A 24,159-nucleotide genomic window follows, 5' to 3' on the forward strand; every position below is an offset into this window, starting at 1 on the left:
TATATAAATTTTTCAAATGACTTTCATAAAGTCTTTCGTTATGTTCTACAGTACATGATTTGCAGATGTTCCTTACTTTAAACACCAAATAAGGGATCAACGTGATAAGCGCTTCCATGTTGGAAGGCGCACGTACGTAGATTAAACCGTTTATCACCAGGGACTTAAATTGATTTAGATGAAATCTCACGCAAATGGCAATCCAATCCAAGATAAGTGCTACGGTTTATCGTAGTTATCCGTAGTAACGACTTAAAGATCTCGATGATATGAACAGCTCCACCAGCTTTCAGATCTTTAATTTGTCCACACTTGTTGTACATTTTACTTGTATCACCTGCACTTTAAGTGAAGAGAATTTTTAATTTAAAAATGTCATGTATCTGGTTTCCTCATTTTTAGCGAGCCAATAATACATAATACTTAATAACTATTATGCGTTATTCTTTATTAAACAAAACCATATTCAATCCTTAAATGCTACACATTAAAATGAATTTCTTTGGATTCATTCTTTCAAAATCTATAAATAAAGTATTTGATGAAAATATCTATTGATTTCGATTGCAAAAAGTTTGAAATTTCACTGGAAAACAATGTTAAATCTAAAGACTAATTTGTTTGAAGATTGTTCTGGCTTAACATTTTTTGTGTTCGTTTACGTTGTTCTCGATAAGTATAGGCGAAAACAGAAACAAAACCTTTTTGACGTTTCGTTAATAGATTTGTTAGCGTCCTCAGGAAAAATAATCAACCAAAAATGCTGTGATCAGAACAAATATCATGTCATGAACAAATGTAGCATAGGTTTTTTTTTAAAGTGAAAATTTCACCTTATAAAGGAGGCATCGTAATAGAGATATGCGCCAGTGTTTATTGATATACTTGCAGTAAAATTATTTGCTCATTTTGTGGTATATATGATTGAACCATTCAATGTCAATGATGAGAAGTTCTTTCATTTTGTCAATTACTAACCACGTTAATTTCATATAACGAAAAATGCCCAATGCGTATTCACATTACAGTTTGAATTCCATCAACAGCTACTCTCGTTTCATAACATGAGTTTATTAGAAAACTACACGGAATATTTTAATAAAAAATAGCTTATAGTATAATAATCAATGGTGTATACATATCATTATACGTTCCTAAGTAAACGAACGACAAATTGTTCGCACGAAAGACATCAATGAATCATAACTTGGATAAGAAGCAAGGCATTTGCTTTGCTTTCATTAAAAATAAATAAGCAGAAAATGAGCTTCAAACGAACGTCAAGCCGTAGATTGAGCTTATTGCTGTTTAAAACGAAGGAAGACTTTAAAAGCATACTCGCTCTGTCTCTTTCTCTCCTGCACCTGTTGAATGCAAAACCTCATGCACTTGCTACATTTTCATCATTTTTTTCACTGTCTATTCTCTGATATTTTTTTTCAGTGCTCTCGGATCCTTTTACATACCGACACTGGTCATGTTATTTTTTTATTGGCGTATCTACCTCGCGGCTGCGTCGACTACTAAAGCCATAAATCGCGGCTTTCGTACGACAAAAAGCACCAAATCGTCGGGATCCCAGTAAGTACTATTTTATTTATAAGTGTATTTTTGGACTTTCCAAAAGTGTAAAGAGAATTCCTTTCATTAAATAAGATTTAGTTGTACAACTGAAAAACACGAACAATATTACCTCGAAAAATTACCTTTGAAAGTAAAACTAACTTAATATTAATTTTAATTCTGCAAGTATAAGCTGCCAAAGTGAGCGTATTTTCAAGAACAAGTCTGAAGGGAGATTCTCTTTTTCGCGAAGTTTGCTATTCTGAAAATTTCCCGAAGAAAAAACGTTTTAGAGAACACTTCGTTAGCTGATTATTTTTCTAATATCTACTAGAACCGTAAAGCAATGTAATGCTTCATTTACATATGTTTACCCTTTTAATTTTCTTAGCTAAGGAGCTTGCATTAGTGTACTAGTTTAATTTGAAAAATTGTAAAATAAAATCCGTGTCATACTCAAAATACGTTTCGAAAATTTCTGCATAAACTAATTGAAAATGTTTGATGAAAGTGACCTCGGTTGACTCACTGCAACAGACGTTTAATCATTGAAAAACGAAAGAAAAAGGAATGGGTTCTCATAGCATAATAAATAGAAATAGAAAAAAAAGGCAATTGCTTGTGTGTGTGACAGGCCCGACGAGCAGCGGCTGACCCTGAGAATACACAGGGGCAGAGGGACGAGTGATCATAACGGGAGCAACGGTAGCCCCAGAGAAAGCGATTCACGGAGTCCCTCGAAGCGCGATCGCATCAAGATCTCGGTTTCTTATCCGAGCACCGAAACTCTCAACACCAAGTGCAACAACTCGCTTGAAAGGACACCCTCGAAGTGCTCTCAAGTGTCCGTACACTATGCCAACGGCCAGACCCAGAGCCAACTCTGTCCCTCTTCCAAATCCACACACTTGAAGGTAATCAGAGCTTTCTCTTTCTGCATTTTCATCTACATTTAACACGAGACTTGCCAACTTTTTTTCACCGAGATAGTTCGCAGAATGAAAGTTTTGTTCAGCGTGTTTAACGATCTCGTAAGCATCTGTCAGAGTTTTAGATAAAATATGTTACAAGGGGCGATAATCAATAGATAAAGAAAAGTAAACCGTATGCCGCGATGTAATGTAACTCAATGTGCTCCTTCATGGCTTCTGGACAATCTCTGTGAATGAATGACGTGCACTTCGAGTCGGTAACAAACAAAAAGACGAATGATTAAAAACGTGTACTCATCGTCGACGGAAGTTAAGAATGCAGCTTAATCGACTTTAAAATTCTCCAGAGAGGAAACAAGTAACGGCCAAAATAATTTTCGCCAAATTGTCGTTCAATCAAGTATAATTCAATAAGCAGAATGAAAGAGGAGAAAAAGCAATAATGAAAAAGAAGGAAGAAATGGGCGCGAAAAGTAGCGCGACGCTGCGGTGGCTGAGTCAACGAACTGTTTGGATTGACGGTTCGGTTGGCTGGGCCGCACCAGTATATCGGAGCCGTTACATAAGCGATATCGAGTCGATCGAATTAATCGAGTGGTTATGTTATTTAGGTCGGCGTTGCCGGCAGTGTCGGCCGAGCTGGAAGCGCTAGGAGGGCTTCGAGGCGCAGCAGCTGCGAGAGCCAAGCGGCCGGGGACGCGGTCTCGCTGCGCGAATCGGCCCCAGGCAGCAACGAGGAGAAACCCCGTGTTATGAAAATGGGCAAGCGCAATATAAAGGCCCAGGTGAAACTCCATCGCTAATTGCGGCGAAGTTGCCCGTTTACGAGGCTTCCGCGCTCGTGTGCACGCGCAAGTTCTGAGATACGACACGTGAAACCGAATATCCATTGAGGCTTTCACGGCAGCCAACGCATTATGTCTATTCGATGCGTTTCCGAAACGCCATACAATGCAACCGCCACAATTACGTTGCAAGCTCGTGATTTACAATGGATTTCAACTCCATATCGCGTCTCTCGCTATAATCGTTTATTTGTGAAAAGGAGCGAAATAGAATTACCCTGCTCAAGTTTGGCGATTATTTGCTATGCGCCTTGCTAATGCCCCGAGGCAAACTAATCTTCTGGGCTGCGTATTAACGAGGCAGCGAGTGAAACCAGTCTTTCTCCTATATGTAAGACGCCTGTTAATTACTTAGCCATCCATTGAGTAAACTTATTAATTGAACTTGATTAATAACTACTGCCGAGTCGGACACTTTCATTGGCTTTATTAATGAGATTTTATCGAGTTACTTGGTTCGTAACTCGCTCGTAATTCTATCAGAGTTTTGCAAAATCGTGTCCGCTCGAAATTGAAATGAACTTCTTAATACGTCTTGCAACTCTGCGCGTTCAATTCATTACGTTCTAAAGCTTTGATCGTTTTTGTTGGGCGCGGACCGCGGTGATCGCTGATAATGCCGCAGTCACGCACAAGGATATTCAACAAAGCGATGGATGTTTCAGGTGAAGCGAATCCGAATGGAGACGAAGGCTGCCAAAACCCTGGGAATCATCGTCGGTGGCTTCATAATGTGCTGGCTGCCGTTCTTTACGGTCTACGTGGTGCAGGGCTTCTGCGGCGACTGCGTGAACAAGGTCGTCTTCAGCGTTCTATTCTGGCTCGGCTACTGCAATTCCGCGATAAATCCGTGCATCTACGCCCTCTTCAGCAAGGAGTTCCGCTTCGCCTTCAAGAAGATCATTTGCAATTGCTTCTTCAAGCAGCGTGCGAATACGCTGCGACGTGGTAGCGACGGTAGCCAATTGACCACGAGGTAAACTTTACCAAAGACGAACACATGGATTTTTCCTTTTTATTCTCCATATTATAGGTGTACATTTTCTCGCCGCTGGCTAACTTCAATCGAATAACTACGTCAGTTTTATTCCTTCGGCCAAGTTGACTTTCTTCTTTCCTAACGATTTAATATTAATACGCTTGAAACACCTTATTGCACTTTTATTAATTGCACTGTGACGACATACAGGGCCAATTCCGTAAGCTGACCATAAATTTTCCATATTCGTTTTCATATTCTTTTGAAGCGTAAAACGATTCTCAAAAATGATATTTAAAGGGATGAAAATGAAGTCAACTTGACGCAGTTTAAATATTTTGTATTTTATCAATTTTCAATGTTTGCAGATTTTTTTGTCGACGTTGATATGAATGTACTGGTTTTAAAAATACTCATTTTGATACTTGTGTTGTACAATCCACGAAAATTATATTTTTTTAATTATTCAGTGACATTTTTTAATATAAAACGTATCAAGGCAACTCGTGATTCTCAATATTAAAGTACCCTTTGATACTAGAAGTTTTTCAAACGATAAATTTTACAAGAACGTTACTAATTTTTCCAACTTGTCACTGAAAAAATTTTTTTACGGATTACTGTAATCCCAGAACTGTTAATGCGGATACGTATAGGAAGCTAATAGTATTCTTTACCTGAAGTAGCTTTTCTAGTCTCGCTGTATAAATCATCCTGAAGAGTTTGTTATCACGCTGTCTCATATATTTAACTTACATATGATGTCGTTGTTTATATGATTAAATGTTGATTAATGTTTTTGAAATTATGTTTGCGCATGCAGTTCTCAGCGTTACTCCGGAATACCGAACCTTTCCACGTACCACCAGGCAGACTCGACAACGTCTGTTTTATAATTTGATCATATACAAGCAACAATGATTAACTCGGCATAAATTTGCCGATGATTCGGTAGGTGGTCGTGAGATTAAATATCTTTGAGTCATCATTTTCTTGGCTTCTGCTCGAAAATTGTGAAAAGCTTGTTCAAAATTCATTTGTTCGATTGAGCTTCAGTCAAATAATTCAACATCGCGGCATAAGGTTTCTGCACGGTCGCTTACGCCGTTTGCTCGGAAGAACCGCTATACAGACCAAAAACACTGCACATGACTAATCGCTTACATGCAATATACTGGACTGACCGAGGCAATCATACTCGACAATTTTATTGTTGGCTTGGCACGAAGAGGTACATGGTACACACGCATACATCTTTCCTAGGTTGTAATATGTGGGCCGTAATGGCACATTGTCGCTGGTGTTGATATTGGAATGTTGGCGCTGCCTGGCTGCAATGATGAGAGCTGATGTGCCTAATGAGCTAGCGACTAACGTTGAGAGAGCCGAGCATAAAAAAAGTCATTGACAGTGTGGACTTTGTAGATTTGGTTTTTCAGGAACGACGGGCGACAGCCGGGCAGCCGTGGTGCGCGGCGCGGTCCGTCGCCGGGCTTTTCGCTCGAAGACTCCGACGGCCTCGGGTCCGAAGCCGGCCTCGTCAGCTCGCAGAGCGACTCCAGATGACTGTAGCACTTCGGGCTCGGCGCGCAGTGCCTCACCCTGAACGTGCTCTCCGTGGCCGACGCGACTGCCAGCCTGCAGCCGCCGCCGACGCCGGGCGAGCACGCGCGTAGGGTCTCCTTCGGGGCCGTCGAGACGCGACTCGACGATCAGCAGGTCGAGCGCCGAGCCCTCGTCGACAACGACGACGAAGATGACGAAGACGACGACGACGATGACGACCAATCCGAGCACGGGGCGCCACCGCCGGAGTTCAACGTCGCTGGCAAGCTGCTTCAAGCCTTCGCCAGCGTTTCAGGTAGTCCGAATTCTTTTCTTTTCATCTCCTTCGTTGTTTGCGCATCGACTGTTTTTCGATAAACGCGCTAAACGCGCCCGTCTCGTAACTGCGAAAATCTATTCGAAAAAGCTTTTCAACAACGCCCATAGCGTGGTGTTACAACGCAGTTCAATACTTTTCATCGCAATTAATGAAAGGATAATTCGATCATTAGATATAACTGAGAATTCAATGCAGTAATGCAGTATAATTATTCGCTAATAATGCCACTTGACAAATTATTTATATTATTTCCAGACCATTCATACTTGCACGAGAAGCTATTTCAGTCTTCACTTACGTCTAATGTTGAATTATTTAATCAGCTATAGTAAGACAAATCAATAATCTATAAAAAGCCACAAGTTCAGTTGACAAGCTTAAAACACACTCTCCTTCTTTCTTTTCTGTTCGTACGAAAACAAAAAAATTTTCCGTTTTTATAATCTATGAGTTCGGACTTGAGTTTTGAATAGCGTGTAACGAGGTCATTTATAAAATGGTTAAAAAGTAATGGAGTAGTCTGAATTCATTCAAAAAATTCTGATGTGTATTGCAGGTGCGCCAATTTTGAACAGTCAGCCGGAACCACCTTCTTAATCAAATGTACAATCATATGTTGAATCGAAGACTTTTAAAAACAAGATCTGCAAAAAACCAGCAGAAGTGCATAAATAATAGATCGAAAGTTGAAAATGTTGTCTCAATGTTTACACGCGCGTATAACCTAAGCACAAGCGTATACACAGGACATATGTCGAACAAAAGTATATACATAAACTCATGAATATACGTAAATATTATAAGAATAACGTTATATACCGAAGTGTTTGATTTTTCACGCATTCACGTATGTTTCTCTAACAAGGGGAGGCAGGGAGGTGTCCCTCTCCGATTCTTGAAACTTTGCACATTAATAGATTTTATCGAACAATATTAATTACGAGTTTCTTTCAGCTGCTGATACGATAGCTAAGGGGGTGAAAACCACCCCTAATGCTTACCCCTAAATATCGCCATTAAAATACTTTTACAGGTATCTTCACTTCCAATAATTTTTAACCGAATAAAATTATTTTTATTAATCCAATAACCAATAACCCCCAATAGTAAAATCGACATAAGAATTTGCCTCCCTTATTTTGGAGTCCTATTATATCAAGTATATTTTCGTAAAAAAAATACAAAAATTAACTTAAAATAAATAAAAAAAATTATGTTTACAATCTTCTAGAGTCTTTTTTATTACAGGTTACGATTTTATCATCAAAATTTTAAATTTTAATTGGTGGATCCAATACGCTCGACAAAACTTTATTAAAAACTTTTAATTTCGATAAATAGTGGCTTTTTGACGCCGCTGAATATTAATTTTTATAACCATATTTTCAAAATTCATAATATGGAATCTAATATGGTGGAATAAATTGACAATGAGAGTGAGATGTGTGATTTTTGCAGAATATTTTTACAGATAATTTTATAAGAAAAAAAATCATTACATTTACATAAAGTCTATTAAATAAAAATTTTAATTAATTAAAATGTGTCGACTTTCTATTGGATTAGTCTGTAGAGTTAATAGTTAATAATAATAGTATAAATAAAAGATAATAGTAAACTATAAAATCGCAATCGATTTTTAATAAATTTTAATTGTTTATTTTCAGTAGGAATTACAAACTATCAAGAGATTAATAAAAATATTTATACGTGCAGTCATTTCAAATGAAGAAAAAAAACAATTATAATTCTTCTTAATGTTAATTTGATGACAATTTTTCCTAATTTTGATATACATTCTTTATAACGGTACAATAATTTTGTTAGAGTACAATTTGTTCTATCGACTGAAAATTTGAAATTGTTGATAATCACAGCTGTTTTATATATTATTCCTATGGTTTATAATTTTTGCAATAATGATACTCTGTATAAAATGATTTAAATGTTTACATCAGCCACAAGTTATATTTCCAATATTGTCCTGACCTCTACATACAGGATTTGTTGTATTGAAGCAAAATTCAACAAGATTATGAAATTCTGGAGATCTGGCAGTTAAAGTATCCACTTTTGAACCATGAATATTTAAAAGTATTATGGAATCTTGGAGATGATAACTGATTATGCACAAGAGATTGAATTTTAATAATATTATTTCTTTCGTGTAAACTGACATCATAATCCATGAAAATAATTATATCTGATAATTTTTTTACGAAGTTTTTCAGAAGCGAAATTCGTAAACATCTAGGGGTTATATTTTACTAGTCGTACTCAGTGGTATTGTTATTAGTTTTCAATTCACCTCTTTTGGTACAACTTCTTGTACAGTGCTTTAGCATTAACCACTTCAGGAGTCCAAAAATAGCACAGATGAATTTTTAGTACTTTTCCGAAATACTTTTCTCAGCCATGTCTGAAAAAGTTCCTTAAAAAGTTTTCCAGAATTTGAAGCTCGTATTAATATATTTTCTGGAGTGAATAGGGTTTGCCTAGCCTGGGATCCAAGACCTCCACTTGACTCTTTTAATATTAAAAACAAAGGCGAAAGCAACTTACCCTCTTCTGATATAGTAGGCTGAATAGTATAGCTGTATATTTGTACCTCTTTATTTCCTTTATAAGTCAATGTTCTATCATTGTGAATTTCCAAATTAAATCCACTTTGATCCACTTTGATTAGAAATAAATACGTTTTCTGCATCGTATTTTGTAAGCACCTGTCGGACTTCAGTTCTACAAGATTCACACTGGTCTTCTATTGCATTAATTTTCATTAATGAAGCTTTTGTAACAAATTTAGTAATTTTTCGAGATACAGTATTGTATTTTTTTTTAATTCCAGAATCCACTAATGTGATGCTATGAATGTGAAGGCATATCTATTTCAGCTTTCTTTTGTAAAGCCCATCTTATCAAATCAATATCATGAATAGTTAGTTTTGATGCAATGGCTTCTTTTAAATTATTTAAAACGTATTCCGAAATCTTGAGTAATTTTTCGTATCTGCTGCCTCCACTTCAACTTGCTGTTTCCATCATCGAAATTGTTTCTCGCTACTTACTAGTCGACACCTGTTCCGTACAGTATTTAATAAGTAAGGCTTACTTCTTCCCCTCAACCAGTACTTAATTGCTTTTTCTTTATATTTAAAGTCTTCATTTTTCTGCTCATATGAACAATTCAATATTTCTGAAATATCTTCAGACATTTCATTTTCTTCGTATCCAACACCTTCTGCAATAACTTCATTGTCATCGTAAAAATATAGTGTTGTTTCTTTTTCTACATCAACATAAGAATTTATTACACATTACGTTATTATTTCTGCCAGTATATTGTGTAACGATTTTTCGTCTTTATTAACTATAAACTTAATTTCTCCATCATGGTTCGGAACGAAGGTTCTTGATAATACTGTTGATACGACGGTTGCACTGACAGACACACATTGTATTATTTTATCTATTACTTATTATTTATACGTATTTATTATACGATATAACTTTGTGCATAAATTACACTAACAATAAATTAAGAAATATATATTTAATTTATAGCTTTTTTGACATAAAAAAATTTATAATATAAATTTTAAAGTCAAAAATACGGATTATGCATATAAGGGCAATGTATTAATAATAAGTTGACATACTAATGCTTATGTGATATAATTGAAACTTCAAACTGAACTGGGCCTTTTATAAGACATTTATTTATGTGTTTCATGATACACATATCTAAAAATAAGTTTATTTGATTTCTAATAAAATACAATTTTATACACATGATTAAATACCACAGATTATCAAGTGAAAGATACATAACAATGGTTTGCCACGGCGGTATCACATCCAACCACTGATCAAGAAAAATAATACGATCAATTACGGTTTTCCTGTTTACAATTAGAAATAGCATAAAAATAAATATAAAAAGATATAAATAATTTGATAAAAATAAATAAATAAATATAAGAAAATAGATAAAAATAAATAAATAAATATAAGTAATTAGATAAAAATAAATAAATAAATATAAGTAAATAGATAAAACTAAATAAATAAATATAAGTAAATAGATAAAAATAAATGAATAAATATAAATGATATTTTACATTTTGCTTACTTTTAGCATGCATTAAAAATTTTTTTAATTTTAATTTTAATTTTTGAATTCTTTAAAAAGTTTAAATATTAAATTTTTTATTAAAATAAAAATTATTTTTTTTTAAATAAATTATTGGAAAATTGTTATTTTATCCAAATATAACTTTTATTAATTTAATGGTAGTTTGTAATCTTTATTGAAAACGAAAAATTAAAATTCATTAAAAATACATTACGATTTTATTGTTTATTATTATCTTTGGTGTATACTATTATTGTTATACTACTAACACTACAGACTAATCCAATAGAATAGAAACAAATTTTAATTTAATATATTTCATATAGATATAATAACTATAAGTAAAAATTTTTTTTTTTTCGTGTAAAATTATCTGTAAAAATTACACATCTTAATCTCATTGTCAATTTCTTTCACCATATTAGATTCAATATTATGAATTTTGGAAATAATGTTATAAATTGATATTCAGCAGCGTCAGAAAGCCACTTTTTATCGAAATTAAAAGTTTTTAACCTTCAGAGGGCCGGAGAATCAATATATTGACGCTACCCCCGATTGACACTTTCCCTATGATCAATCAATGATATAAGATACTTTTTATACCAATTTTCTGAGGGCGATATGCCCCTGGAAATCCCGGCTCTCTAAAGGTTAAAAAAGTTTCATTGAGCGTATAGGATCCATCGATTTAAATTTTAATATTTTGATGACGAACTCGAGACCTGTAATAAAAAAACTCTAGAACATTGTAAAAATAATTTTTTTTATTTATTTTGAGTTCATATTTGAATTTTTATTACGAAAATATACTTGATTAAATACAATTTTACCCCCTCCAAAATAAGGGAAACAAACTGATAAGTTGATTTTATTATTAGTATATTGCGTTGATAAAAATAATTTTATTTAGTTCAAAAATATTGATTGGAGGTGAAAATATCAATAAAAGTATTTTAGAGGTAAACTAGGGGTAGTTTTCATCTCATATTGGTTTATTGGGTTATTAAAAATAATTTTATTTGGTTAAAAATTATTGGAAGTGAAAATATCTGTAAAAGTGTTTTAATGACGATATTTAGGGGTAAGCATTAGGGATAGTTTTCAACCCCTTAGCCATCGTACCAACAGCTAAAAACAAACGTGTATTTAATATTTTTCGATAATCTATTGATGTGCCAAGTTTGAAGAAAATCGAAGAGGGACACCTCCCTGCCACCCCTTGTCAGAGCGTGTAAAGTCACGGGGAATAATGAAAAAACTTGTAGCTGAGTTGTGCGATTCTATAAATCGAACACAACATATTTTCCGATGTGTATCTGTACAGTTGAGGTTTTTGCGCATATAGCGTCCTTTTGTTGACTTGTCTGCTTTAATTGAGACTCGATATGCCTTCTTTTGTTTCAAAAGATCAGCGAATATGATCTTATTGAAAAAACATTTACAAGGGAACATTCCCAACCGTCCAGCTTTCAATTTTGTAGCAATTGAGATATGTTATACTATATTAAAAAATAAGAGACAGGTATTTTTTTTATTGGCGGAAAAGTTGTCTAGGGGGTGAAACCCACCCTTAAAAGTCACCCCTAAAAACAGTTAAACAGTAGTAACGTTGATTGTAATGAATCTTTTTTGATGAAACAAAATGGAAAAAATTTTTTTCTTAAAAAACAATAAAACCGCATATTTTTAGACTCGAGGGATTGAAACCCCTACGATGTACAGGGGAAAAACTACATTTTTGAGTGGATTTTTCGTGTACAGAATCACAAAATTATCATAAAAAAATTGAAAAATAAATTTTCACCTAGAAAATGATATAATCAAATTGACGTGTTTCGGCGTTTTTTCATTTTTATGTATTTCGAGGGTGTACTACCCCTAAACCGTATTAATACTATATGAATAGTTGCCGATCACCAATTTTACTGATTTTCCATATGCTATGACGTTTAAAAGTGGGTTAGACAATGACACTGTTAGTCTATAGGAAAATCAATGTGAGTGCTGAAGACCAACCTCAAAAACTACCCCTAAAACATTATTACAGCAATATCTTCGGTTTATATCAATATTTTCCGACAACAAAAAATTTGAAAAATTCGTTATAAAAAAGCGAACATAACTATATAGTTTTGTCTTTGAGGGTTGCAACTCCTACGATGTAAAGGGAAAGAACAACCTTTTTGATTGGATTTTTCGTGTAAAAAATCACAAAATTACCATAAAAATTAAAAAATACATTCTCATCTAGAAAATGATAAAATAAAATAGACCAGCTTCGGAGTTTTTTCATTATTCAATATTTCAAGGGTGATCCACCCCTAAATCCTACTATTGCTATATGAATAGTTGCCAATCACCAATTTCGCTCATTTTTCATTTGCTATGACGCATAAAAATTGATGAGAGAATTATACTGTTGTTGTGCTAGAAAAAGAATTCGGTTACAAATAAGTATAAATAAGTTATAAGTTCGTTTTTTTTTTAAAAACCACCCTCAAAAGCTATCTCTAAAACCTTGTCACAGCAATATCTTCAGTATTTAAGACTATTTTTCGGCAAAAAAATCTACATAAAAGAGAAACATAACCATACAGGTTTTGTCACTGGGAGTTGCCAGCCCTACGTTATACAGGGGTGAAACTGTATTTAGAGTATATATTTTTACCGTCTAAATTCAAAAAAGGATCATAAAAAAATAATAAAACGATCTATCTTGTGAAAAATAATACGAATAGACCTAAAGCGTTCCGGTATATCTCCTAAACATCCATTGATTAACTTCATACGCATACCCTCTAATCAACTTCCTGATTAACCCCCTGATTAGCCCCACTCGTAAACCACCTGATCTACCCCAGCCCCTAATCAACCTCACTCGCATACCCCCTGATTAACCTGACCCTTTGATGAACCTCACTCGCATACTTGTTGATTAACCATCATTAACTACACTCGCATCCCGCCTGATTAATCTCACTCGCATACCCTCTGATCAACCTCACCCCCTGATTAACCTCATTCCCTCATCAATCCCACTTTCATATCCCCTGATTAATCCTAACCGCATACTTTCTGATCAACCTCACCTCCCCTGAATAACTCCACTCGTAAGTTAACTCTCATATAAACGTAAGCCCCCAGTTCATCCCCAAGACAGTTTCACCTCCAGAAGGCTTAACCCAATGTGAATAGTTATCGGACGGGTTTAGCCCCAGGTCGGTCAAGCGCTTGACAAATATTTTCTTAGACAGAGTAACCCGCAGAAAATGCACCCTTATACAAGTTTGTTCAGGACAAGTGATGTATGTTTATTTATTTTATTAATACAATATTAATACATTTGTTGGTATCATCATATTCTTTTTGAAATTCAATCAAATTTTCAAAGTTAATGATTGTATTGTATATAAGATCCGTCTTCTTGTCACTGTTGATATTGTGAGCAATAATGATACTCTATAAACAAATGCCGCAAGCATAGTAGTATCTTGCACCATGCACATTTCATAATTGCTATATTTTCACAAATCTTGCAGATAGGATCTTCATCAATTGAAAAGCAAAAGTCTACAGGATTATCTAATTTAGGTTTTTTATCCAAATATCCACTCTCCTACTAATAGTAAGTATATTTGAATACGTTTTGGAATCTAGGTAGTGATAATTGATTATGTGTTATAGATTGTAATTTTATGATATTATTTTTTTCATGTAAATTTATGTTCGATCTGAATAAAATGACAGCATCAGATATTTCCCGCACAAAGATTTTTCAAATTCTAAAACCAAATACATCCAATGGTTGAATTTTGCCTATGGTACCCTTAGGGATTGTTATCAATCGAAAATTTTTATCATAAGGTATAACTTCTCGTACAGTGCGTTCACATTGCCCACTCCATAAGTCTAGTAACAAAACTGCAGTTTTTCCACAATTAGAAAAAAAGACATCTCCTAACCATGTTTGAAGTAATTCACTCGACAGTTTTCCTGATATACTTGCTTGGAAATATATATTAGGTGCTTGGAATAACTTTTTTACAACAGTAGGCCTGAATTCGCCCTTTGGTTCTTTTAAAACCATAAAAAGAGGCGAGAGCAACATACCTTCTGCAGATATTGTCGGTTGTATCGTATAACTATGTGTAGTGGATGATATTGATTGTACAACCCTTTCAACTATCTTTATCCCTTTCTTATTTAATGTCCTGCCACTATGCTTTTCTAAATTAAACCCACTTTGATCAAGAATTATATACATTACTTGCTCTTTTTTTAGATTGTTCAGATTTCACTTCATTAACAAAATTTTGACAGTTCAGCTGTAGATTAGGTTCATTATCAATAGATACATTTGTTACATGTTTCGTTATTTTACATGATACATGTTTTCGACCAAGCTTTTTTAATTCTTAAAAGGAATAAAACTTCAGACAGTTTTCGTTTTATTTTTAAGCGTTTATTAGAGCAAAAGTCACAAGCGACCGCTCTCGACGCGAAAAAAAAAAAGCCAAGAACAAAAAAAAGGGCGAGCGCAAGCTCGTGTGTCGTTTGTCCAGAAAAAAAAAAAAAAAAAAAAAAAAAAAAAAAAAAAAAAAGGTAACAATTTCATCGCTATGACTACAAAAACAATTCATCACTATGACTAAAGAACAATTGCTCGCTCTTCGAAAAATCAAAACTTATATTAGCCTGTCGGTAAATCGCAAACTTCTTTATCCTATCGGTAACATCCTCCTCACCTACAAAATTTTATATTTTGTATTCTTAAACTTTAATAGTAAACATCAATCATAAATAAAACAAATTATATAATTTACAATTGCGTCTTATTTCATATCTATTACTCTTACCAACTCTCAAGAAAATTAAACCCGAATTTGTCCAGCCAACCGTCCGTAGACAAGCCTCTGCGCTTAACTACCCCGTAGCTTTGCCTTTTACTGAATCAAAATTCATTGGCAAAGATTCTGCGCCCACGAAAGCAATTCTTTCGCGACGCGGCCTTGACACAAATTCAAAGAATACCTTTCTCTTTTGAGTGAGGTTTTACAGTCAATTCTCAGACAAGTGATCCCGCATGATCTATTCATGCGTACTTAACTAATTTATTACTAGGTCTTGTTAACACTCCGTTTTCCGTTCTTAGTTCAACAACTCTTACTCTATTATCGGCGCCTGGTAAAACACGAATTACAATTCCCTTTTTCCAACAGTTTCTTGGTACATTTTCATCGGTAATTATAACTAAATCGTTTATTTTTAATTGAGGTTGGTCCTTTTGCCATTTCTTTCTAGAATGTAATGTTGGAAGATATTCGCGTAACCATCGATTCCAGAATTCATCCGCGTACATTTGAGCTTTTTTCCATTCTTTCTTTAAGTCTAAATTTTTATAAGTATATCGTGGTAAACATAATTGTCCTGAAGAGGATCCAATCAGGAAATGATTTGGGGTGAGAGCTTCCAAATCATGAGGGTCGGCTGAAACGTGCGTTAATGGCCTAGAATTTACACTATGTTCAATTTCCGCTAAAATGGTACGTAAGGTTTCTTCTTTTGGATGCCTATGTCTAATAGTAGCCGCTAACGCACACTTCACCGACCTGATAAGTCTCTCCCACGCCCCTCCCATGTTGGAGGCTGTAGGTGGATTAAACTTCCAAACTATATTATTTTTTGACGTAAATTGAAACAATTTTGCATAGTCAATTGATTCGATCGCCTCTAACAATTCTCTATTAGCTCCAACGAAACATGTTCCATTATCAGAATAAATATACACCGGGAAACCTCTCAATGCCGAAAATCTACGTAAAGCCATGATCGCAGAATCCGCGCTCAAATTATCGACCAATTCGATGTGTATTGCCCGAACCGTCATGCAGGTAAATATCGCTCCCCACCGTTTCTCTTTTCTTCGTCCTATTTTTACCCAAATAGGTCCAAAGTAATCGAGACCGCAATGACTGAAAGGCCTCATTCGATAAGCCAGCCTAGCATCGGGTAGAGCACACATTCGTGGTTGATATGGTTTTGCTCTTAATTGTCGACACGTCGGACAATGCGCAACGATACTTCTAAAAACGCGACGTAAACCAATAATGAAATACAGCTGACGAATTTCATTGATAACCGCTTCGTGATGCATGTGAAAAAATTCTTCGTGATAATGTTGAATGATTAATCTCGAAAGTCTTTCATCGCCATCGAGTATTATCGGATCTTTTCGAAACTCCTGATTGATTTTATTTTGGATTCTACTGTCCGATCGCAGTAAACCATTTTCATCGACGTAAGGAGATAAATTTGTAATTTTACTATTTTTACGAACCGTACCCGAATATTTTAACGAGGCAATTTCAGCCTGAAAGGAAATAACTTGACTTTGAATCAACACTAATGTCTTTGCTCTTTCAAAACGTTCAGTCCGAGTTTCGAATAAGTTTATATTTCTTTTCATCCAAATATCAAGAATCTCAAGAGCTTTTGCTAAAGTGAGCGTCAAACGTAAAAACGTCGAGAATCGATTAAAATCAATTAATGGAGAGAAATGATTAGTCAATAAAATAAATTCTTCTCTAGTAATAAATTCTTTTTCCGTCTCGACTGTCTTTTCGGTGATACTCAAATCTAATTTATTGTTTAAGTCAATTTCCGAATCAAATAGAAAGGGTGGACCTGATAACCAGCGGCTTTTATTTTGCAAAGCCTCCGGCCTAAAACGCGTACCGTCGTCAGCTGCATTTTGACTTGAGCTTACCCAATGCCACTCATCCGGATTTGTTTTCTTACGAATTTCACCAACACGATTCGCGACAAAACTTTTGAATTCTAATGGATTCTTTCGAATCCAACTCAAAACAGTTGTAGAATCTGACCAAAAGTATCGCTTTTTAACAAAAAAATCATGTTCGCGTACGACAAATTCAGCTAATCTCACTCCAATCAGGGCGGCTTGTAATTCTAATCTAGGAATCGTACTTTTGTCGCTAAGAGCTATAGCACGACTTTTCGCCATCACAAAAGCTACGTGAAACCTTTCCTCGCCTATATGAAAGCGCCAGTAACAGACAGCTGCGCAAGCATTTGAGCTTGCATCGCAAAATACGTGTAGCTCGGCATCTTTTTTTTGAAAGTCTCGCAACTGATAACAACGATTAATTTTAACTGACTCAATATTTTTTAACTCGAGAAGCCATTTTTTCCACACGATAAATTCGTCATTCGAAATCAAATCGTCCCAATGTATTTTACTTTTCCATATTTTCTGCATTAAAAATCTTGATTGAATCAAAAAAGGTAACAAAAATCCTAAAGGGTCATAAATAGACATAATGATACCTAGAAACTGTCTCTTAGTCGGACTTTGAACTCCTTGCAAAATTTCAGGTGAAATTTTCTTGCTGTTAAAATTAAAGGTTAAACAGTCTGAGCTATTAAGCCATTTCAAACCTAACACCTTTTCTACACTCTCATCCAGGTTTAAACTATTTATAATCTCTTTTGATTGAGCTGACGAATGAATATCAACAAGAGCCAAACGACAATTACTTGACCAACTGTGCATTTTAAAGTCTGACTTTTCATTGATTTTGATCACTTGTTTTACTATGTCATTCGCTTCTTGACTAGACTCAAAGCTATCTAAATAATCGTCCATGTAACAATTTTCAATTAATTTTTGTGAAGCTATAGGAAATTGAGATTGAAAAGTCATCGCATTCTTATTTTTAATATACAAAGCTGTGCTAGGTGACGATTTGGCTCCGAATAATAATACTCGCATTCTACAAATTGTCGGCTCATTTGTACGATCCGAACCTCTCCATAAAAATCTCTGCGCGTCGCGATCCGAATCAATAATTTTGATTTTCATAAACATGTCTTTTATGTCCGATTTGACTGCAATTTTGTATTGACGAAACCGCATTAAAATTCCTGGTAAAGATTTTAAATAGTCCGGGCCAGGTAATAAAAGGTCATTGAAACTGACAGATTCGGATTTCGAAGCCGCATCGAAAACTAAACGAACTCTACCGGGCTTATTTACATTGCGAACTCCGAAATGAGGCAAATAATAAATTCGATTGTCACTCGATTCTTCAATGACCTTTTCAGCAAACCCACACTCAAACAATCTTTCCATTTCTTTATAATATAAACCAGCATATTCTTTATCGCGATCTAACTTTCTTTCAAGAGATAATAATCGAGACAATGCTTGAGCTTTTCCGTCTGGGAAATTACGTTTTTCGGATTTCCAAAGTAAACCTACTTCCCATGAATCGTTCACGTAATTGCTAGTTGAATCTAGAATTTTAATTGCACGAGCAATACCCGGATCAACACATTTAAACTGAATAATTCCGATAGCATCGAGATTGAAATAATTAAATACTAATTCATTAAGCTCTTTGTCATTATGTGGTTTCGACGGTCTTTTCACAACCCCTGTGTTACACAAATTTATTGATAATGTTTTGATAGAAGAGTTAAAATGACCGTGGATGGACCAGCCTAATAAACAGCGCGAAACAACTAAATCGTCTTTCATAATCGTGCGAACTTCTCGTGTAAGAATAAGACGACAATTGTCTTGACCGATTAACATGAGAGGAATTTCATTGAATGGCTCCACGTAAACGTCAGTTCGCTGTTTGCAAAAATCAGCTAATTCTTTAACAATAACTTGTCTCGACAGTGGAATCTCATTGACAACTAATAAATTATTTACTGCGAAAAGATCTGATTCAATTTTGACATGCAAATTTGTTTTATAATTTGACTTTAAAACTGCTTTTTCACCTGCTATACCTTTGATATAAATATTCGTTTTGAATTTAGGAGCTGATAAACGTTTTATTACAGAAGCATCTATAATGGAAATTGTTGCGCCATCGTCAATCAAAGCGTAGATTAACGCTGATTTTTCGTTTACTGAGAGTTCAACCCGAATAGTTTTTAATAAAGAGCACGAAGCTAGTCATGAATCAGCGTTGAAAGAATTGCTTGGAAATTGATTTTGTTTCAAATTTTCCTCACTATCAATTTGAGCAGTCTTTTGAGCTTCAACGGACTTTGAAAGTTCATCTTTTGGAGTGAAATGTAATAAGGTGTGATGATTTCGTTTACAACGAGCACAAGTGATTTTGGATTGACAATTTTCACGCGAATGACCCTTTTCAAGACATACGAAACACAAACGTTCGCTCCTAGCAAATTTCCAACGCACATTCAATTTTTCTTTCGCAAAATCGCGACAATCCTTAATCAAATGATTTCTACGATTACAAAGAAGACATGATTTCTCAGTTTTTCGTTTCTTTGCTTGCGGTTGTTGATCATCATCGTTTTCATTAGTTTTATTATTAGTATCGATCAACAAAATATTTCTCGAATTGTCCCGATCGTTGTTATGCGGGCGTTTGTTTTGAGCAGATGCCGTTTTCAAAATAATTAAATTCTTTTTGATTCTCTTATTTGTCTCTTCGAAAATAAAATCAGACAATTTTTCCAAATCAGTTTTGTTTTCACAGTTTGTTGAATCAAGATGCGCGTAAATTGTTACAATTGAATCGGGCAATTTTCTAATTATGTTGTCAATAATTTCAGGATTTTGCAAGTAACCTTGCCAACCATTCAACCCTTTTATTGCCGAAATGGTGTTTCTCAAAATGGTCGCAAACTCAATCATTCGCGACTCATCTACGTTCAAGTTTGGTAATTTTCGAATGTCATCACACAATTTATCAAGAATCAACTTCGAATTCCCGAATCGCATTTCTAATGTTTGCATTATCAATTTCGTATCTTTGCAGGACATAAACAGAGATTTTACTGCTTCAAAAGCTTTATCTTTTAAGGCATCCGCGATACGAAGAACATTGTCTTCTTCGTTATAATTTCCCGTCGCAGTTGAAGTCTCAAAAGCATTTTTGAATCGCAACCATTCGAGTGGATCACCCTTGAAAACGGGCAACGATTTTGCAGAAGACATTCTACTCAAAAATGTTGAGCTTTCATTGCTCGCTATGGAATTGCGCGACATAATTGAATTTTCCAAAATATCAGCTAATCTATTTAATGGATCACTAGAATGGTTCTGATTCAACCTAACCCTATCGGGAATATCGCTAGTCGTGCTATGGAATCGATTGTCATAATTATTTACGTCTCTAAAGTTCGCGTCTTCATCGTTGTTGAAGTCCTCTTCCATGGATACGTCGAAAGGTTCATTGAGAGCGTAGTTGGGGTCGAGGTTCTCGTCGCCGTTGTCAGCTTGTGGTACGAAGTCGTAGTCAGACGCGTTGATGGGCGCTGCATCGACGACTCGACGTTGTACAGCTCGACGACGAGCGTTGGCGAGCGCAGCAACAGCTCGCACACGAGCGGCGGCGGCCCGGCGAGCAGCGCCAGCCCGCTCACGGGCGGCGACGGCGGGAGCCGGCGCAGCACCGACGCCCCGCCGAACAGCAATGGCCCGACCTCGGGCGGCGGCAGCAGGCGCGAGCGCGGCGGCCCGGCCACGAGCAGCAGCAGCAGCCCGCGCAGGGACGGCGGCAGCGGCCCGGCGACCAGCGTCAACCCGTTCACGAGCGGTGACGGCGGGAGCCGGCGCAGCATCGACGCCCCGCCGAACAGCAACGGCCCGACCTCGGGCGGCGGCAGCAGGCGCGAGCGCGGCGGCCCGGCCACGAGCAGCAGCAGCAGCCCGCGCAGGGACGGCGGCGGCGGCGGCTCGGCGACCAGCAACGGCCCGACCTCGGGCAACGATAGCAGGAAGAGCCGCGCCGCTCTCGCCGGCAGCACGCCGCCCCGGACCTGCGTCACGCCTTGGAGCCGCTCTCGAAGCGGCGGCCCGGACCCGAACTCGGCCTCGAGTTGCAGCAGGAAGACCGCCGACAACTCGTCGAGGCGCCGCCTCCCGGCCACGAGCAGGAAGATGTTCAGCGCCTCGGACACGAGCCCGGCCCCGAGCGCCAGCAGCTCGAGCAACTCCCGGTGCAGCCGCCATGACAACGCCACTGTCAACTTGACGATGAGCATCGTCGTCATAAGCGACCTCCTGCTCCTGACCTCCTCGACCGGCCATTCTTCACTGACACTTTTTTTTTTTTTTTTTTTTTCACAACGAAAATGCAAGAATTAAAAAAAAGAAAACTCGGAAACTTTCTTTATTCCCGGGTTTCGGCACCAAAATGTTTTCGACCAAGCTTTTTTAATTCTTAAAAGGAATAAAACTTCAGACAGTTTTCGTTTTATTTTTAAGCGTTTATTAGAGCAAAAGTCACAAGCGACCGCTCTCGACGCGAAAAAAAAAAAGCCAAGAACAAAAAAAAGGGCGAGCGCAAGCTCGTGTGTCGTTTGTCCAGAAAAAAAAAAAAAAAAAAAAAAAAAAAAAAAAAAAAAAAGGTAACAATTTCATCGCTATGACTACAAAAACAATTCATCACTATGACTAAAGAACAATTGCTCGCTCTTCGAAAAATCAAAACTTATATTAGCCTGTCGGTAAATCGCAAACTTCTTTATCCTATCGGTAACAATACAATTTCATGTTATCTTTTAAATAACAATATCCACTTTGGTGATGCTTTAAACCAAGGCACATTCAATTCATGCTTCTTTTCTAAAGCCCATCTTTTAAGATCTAAATCATGAACTGTTAATTTCAGGTTTAAAGCATCTTTAATTTTTTGTAGAGTATACTCTGAAATTTGAAACAAATTATCTCTTCCACTTCCGCCTGCGGAAATTTGCTGTTTCCATATTTTCAACTGGCGTTCTGATGTGACTAATTTATACTTACTTTGAATGGATCTTAAAGACAACTTCTTTTTTTCCACTTTCCTAGTTTTCAACAGCTTTTCTTTTGTATCCATCATCGACTATTGTATTAGTTATAATTCAATTAGGCACCTCAGCAAAATCTTCACCATGTATTTCCTCAAAACCATCGTCAATCACTTCTGGATCGATATCAAAGTAATCATCTAGAAAACATAAATTGTCACTTGTTTCATACTCAACGCCTGAATAATTACCTTCAATACTTTTTTTCAATACATCTTCAATATAATCGTGTAGCTGTTTCTCTGCGTCGTTCAACTTTGGTATATTTTCTACTATTTCAATTATATGGAATGTTTTTAATGAACTTTGTATGATATTGTGAATTTCGATTGCCATTATCACACAATATTGATATTCAAAAAAATTATACGATGTTAACAAAATTCTATTACTATCCGACTGAAATATGTTGACATAATACGATATATGAGTGTGTGTGTTTTGAGTTAACAAGACATGTTTTGAAGTTTGGACCACAAAAAAGCAATTGATTAATCTTGAGTTGCCGTATATATATATATATATACGTGCCGCATATCATTGCGGTTAACGTGGTGAACAAACATTAAAATTCGCTAAGATTGCGGTTAACGCCGCAAACCAAGATTAAAATTCGATTTGATTGCAGTTAACGAGGCAAACTAAGATTGAAATTCTATCATAACAGTTTCTTTCTATTCAGTAAAATAGGCCGACAGAATATGATAACATACGTAACTTGAATGAACAAAACAATTTTTGCAGTTAGAACTACAGATACAGTAAAAAACGGGATAGTGGATATTCTAGCAAGACTGGAAGTAATTTTTGAAGCAATTTTATGCGTAAAATTTGAATCTATCCTCAGAATTGAGCCATCACATCATGCTTTCGAGATATCCTAACGTAAATGTGCTAAAGCCTTTAGGCTAGATTTTTACCTATATTCAAAGTTATGTGACTTCGTGAATGAATTTTATTTCCATAAACGGACCATACACCATAAAGTAGTATTCCTATCCTTCAAAATCCACTTTACAGATTAGGAATACATTTTTCTTCATCGAGACGATCGAAGATTCCTCGTGGGGTTAATCAGTGGCTACGCGAGTGGAGTTGATCAGGGGTATTCAGGGGGCAAGCGAGTGAAGTTAATGAGGGAGTGTTCAGGAGTATGCGAGTGGGGTTAATCGGGGGTATACGAGTGGGGGTTAATCAGGGAATGAGGTTGATCAGAGGGTATGCAAGTAGGATTGATCAGGGAGTGAGGTTGATCACAGGGTATGCGAGTGAGGTTGATTAGGGGCTGGAGTAGATCAGGTGGTTTACGAGTGGGGCTAATCAGGGGGTTAATCAGGAATTTGATTAGAGGGTATGCGTATGGAGTTAATCAATGGGTGTTTAGGAGATGTACCGGAACGCTTTAGGTTTATTCGTATTATTTTTCACAAGATAGATCGTTTTTTTAATTTTTTTATGATCCTTTTTTGAATTTAGACGGTAAAAATATATACTCTAAATACAGTTTCACCCCTGTATAACGTAGGGCTGGCAACTCCCAGTGACAAAACCTGTATGGTTATGTTTCTCTTTTATGTAGATTTTTTTTGAATTTTTTTTTGCCGAAAAAATTCAACAGGATTATCAAATTTTGGAGGTCTATCAATATAACCACTTTTGAACCATGCATACTTAAAAGTATTATGATACCTCGGAGAAGATAACTGATTATGTACGAGGGATTGCATTTTTATGATAAAATTTCTTTCGTGTAAATTGATATTGTATTGCATTAAAATAATAAAATCAGATAGCTTTCTTACAAAATTCTTCCAGAATCGAAAACTATAAACATCCAAAGGCTGAATTTTACCTGTAATGCCAGGCGGTATTGTCATTACCATTAAACTTACTTGTTCCGGTACAACTTCTTGTACGGTATTATTACATTGCCCACTCCAAGAGTCTAAAAGTAAGAC

General features: G+C 36.0%; 2 protein-coding genes across 8 annotated transcripts in view; one reads left to right on the forward strand and one right to left on the reverse strand.

The window, feature by feature from the left end:
- The window catches only part of LOC131673767 (octopamine receptor Oamb), an 87,200-nt gene extending 79,966 nt beyond the window's left edge, over positions 1-7,234 (forward strand). For 5 of the 7 annotated variants that reach the window (XM_058952036.1, XM_058952034.1, XM_058952037.1 and 2 more), the window contains exons 6-11: positions 1,444-1,581; positions 2,198-2,477; positions 3,107-3,280; positions 4,006-4,316; positions 5,745-6,180; positions 6,761-7,234. In XM_058952036.1, coding sequence (XP_058808019.1) covers positions 1,444-1,581; positions 2,198-2,477; positions 3,107-3,280; positions 4,006-4,316; positions 5,745-5,925 — 1,084 coding nt within the window. In that variant the 3' untranslated portion in view covers positions 5,926-6,180; positions 6,761-7,234. Of the gene's footprint in view, positions 1-1,443; positions 1,582-2,197; positions 2,478-3,106; positions 3,281-4,005; positions 4,317-5,142; positions 5,271-5,744; positions 6,181-6,760 lie in introns of those variants that run through there. The other 2 variants (XM_058952039.1, XM_058952041.1) reach the window with 2 other exon arrangements.
- An 8,200-nt stretch (positions 7,235-15,434) lies between these two features.
- On the reverse strand, positions 15,435-20,345 carry LOC131673775 (uncharacterized). Its single transcript, XM_058952049.1, has 2 exons — positions 19,391-20,345; positions 15,435-19,222 (listed from the first exon to the last, which is right to left on the reverse strand). Exons 1-2 carry the CDS (start codon positions 20,343-20,345, stop codon positions 15,435-15,437), a joined length of 4,743 nt encoding a protein of 1,580 aa, XP_058808032.1.
- Between the last annotated feature and the right edge of the window lie 3,814 nt (positions 20,346-24,159).

Source organism: Phymastichus coffea, unplaced genomic scaffold (assembly GCF_024137745.1).
Source record: "Phymastichus coffea isolate CEN01 unplaced genomic scaffold, Cenicafe_Pcof_1.1 PCOF00194, whole genome shotgun sequence".
In the NCBI taxonomy this organism is placed as follows: domain Eukaryota; kingdom Metazoa; phylum Arthropoda; class Insecta; order Hymenoptera; family Eulophidae; genus Phymastichus; species Phymastichus coffea.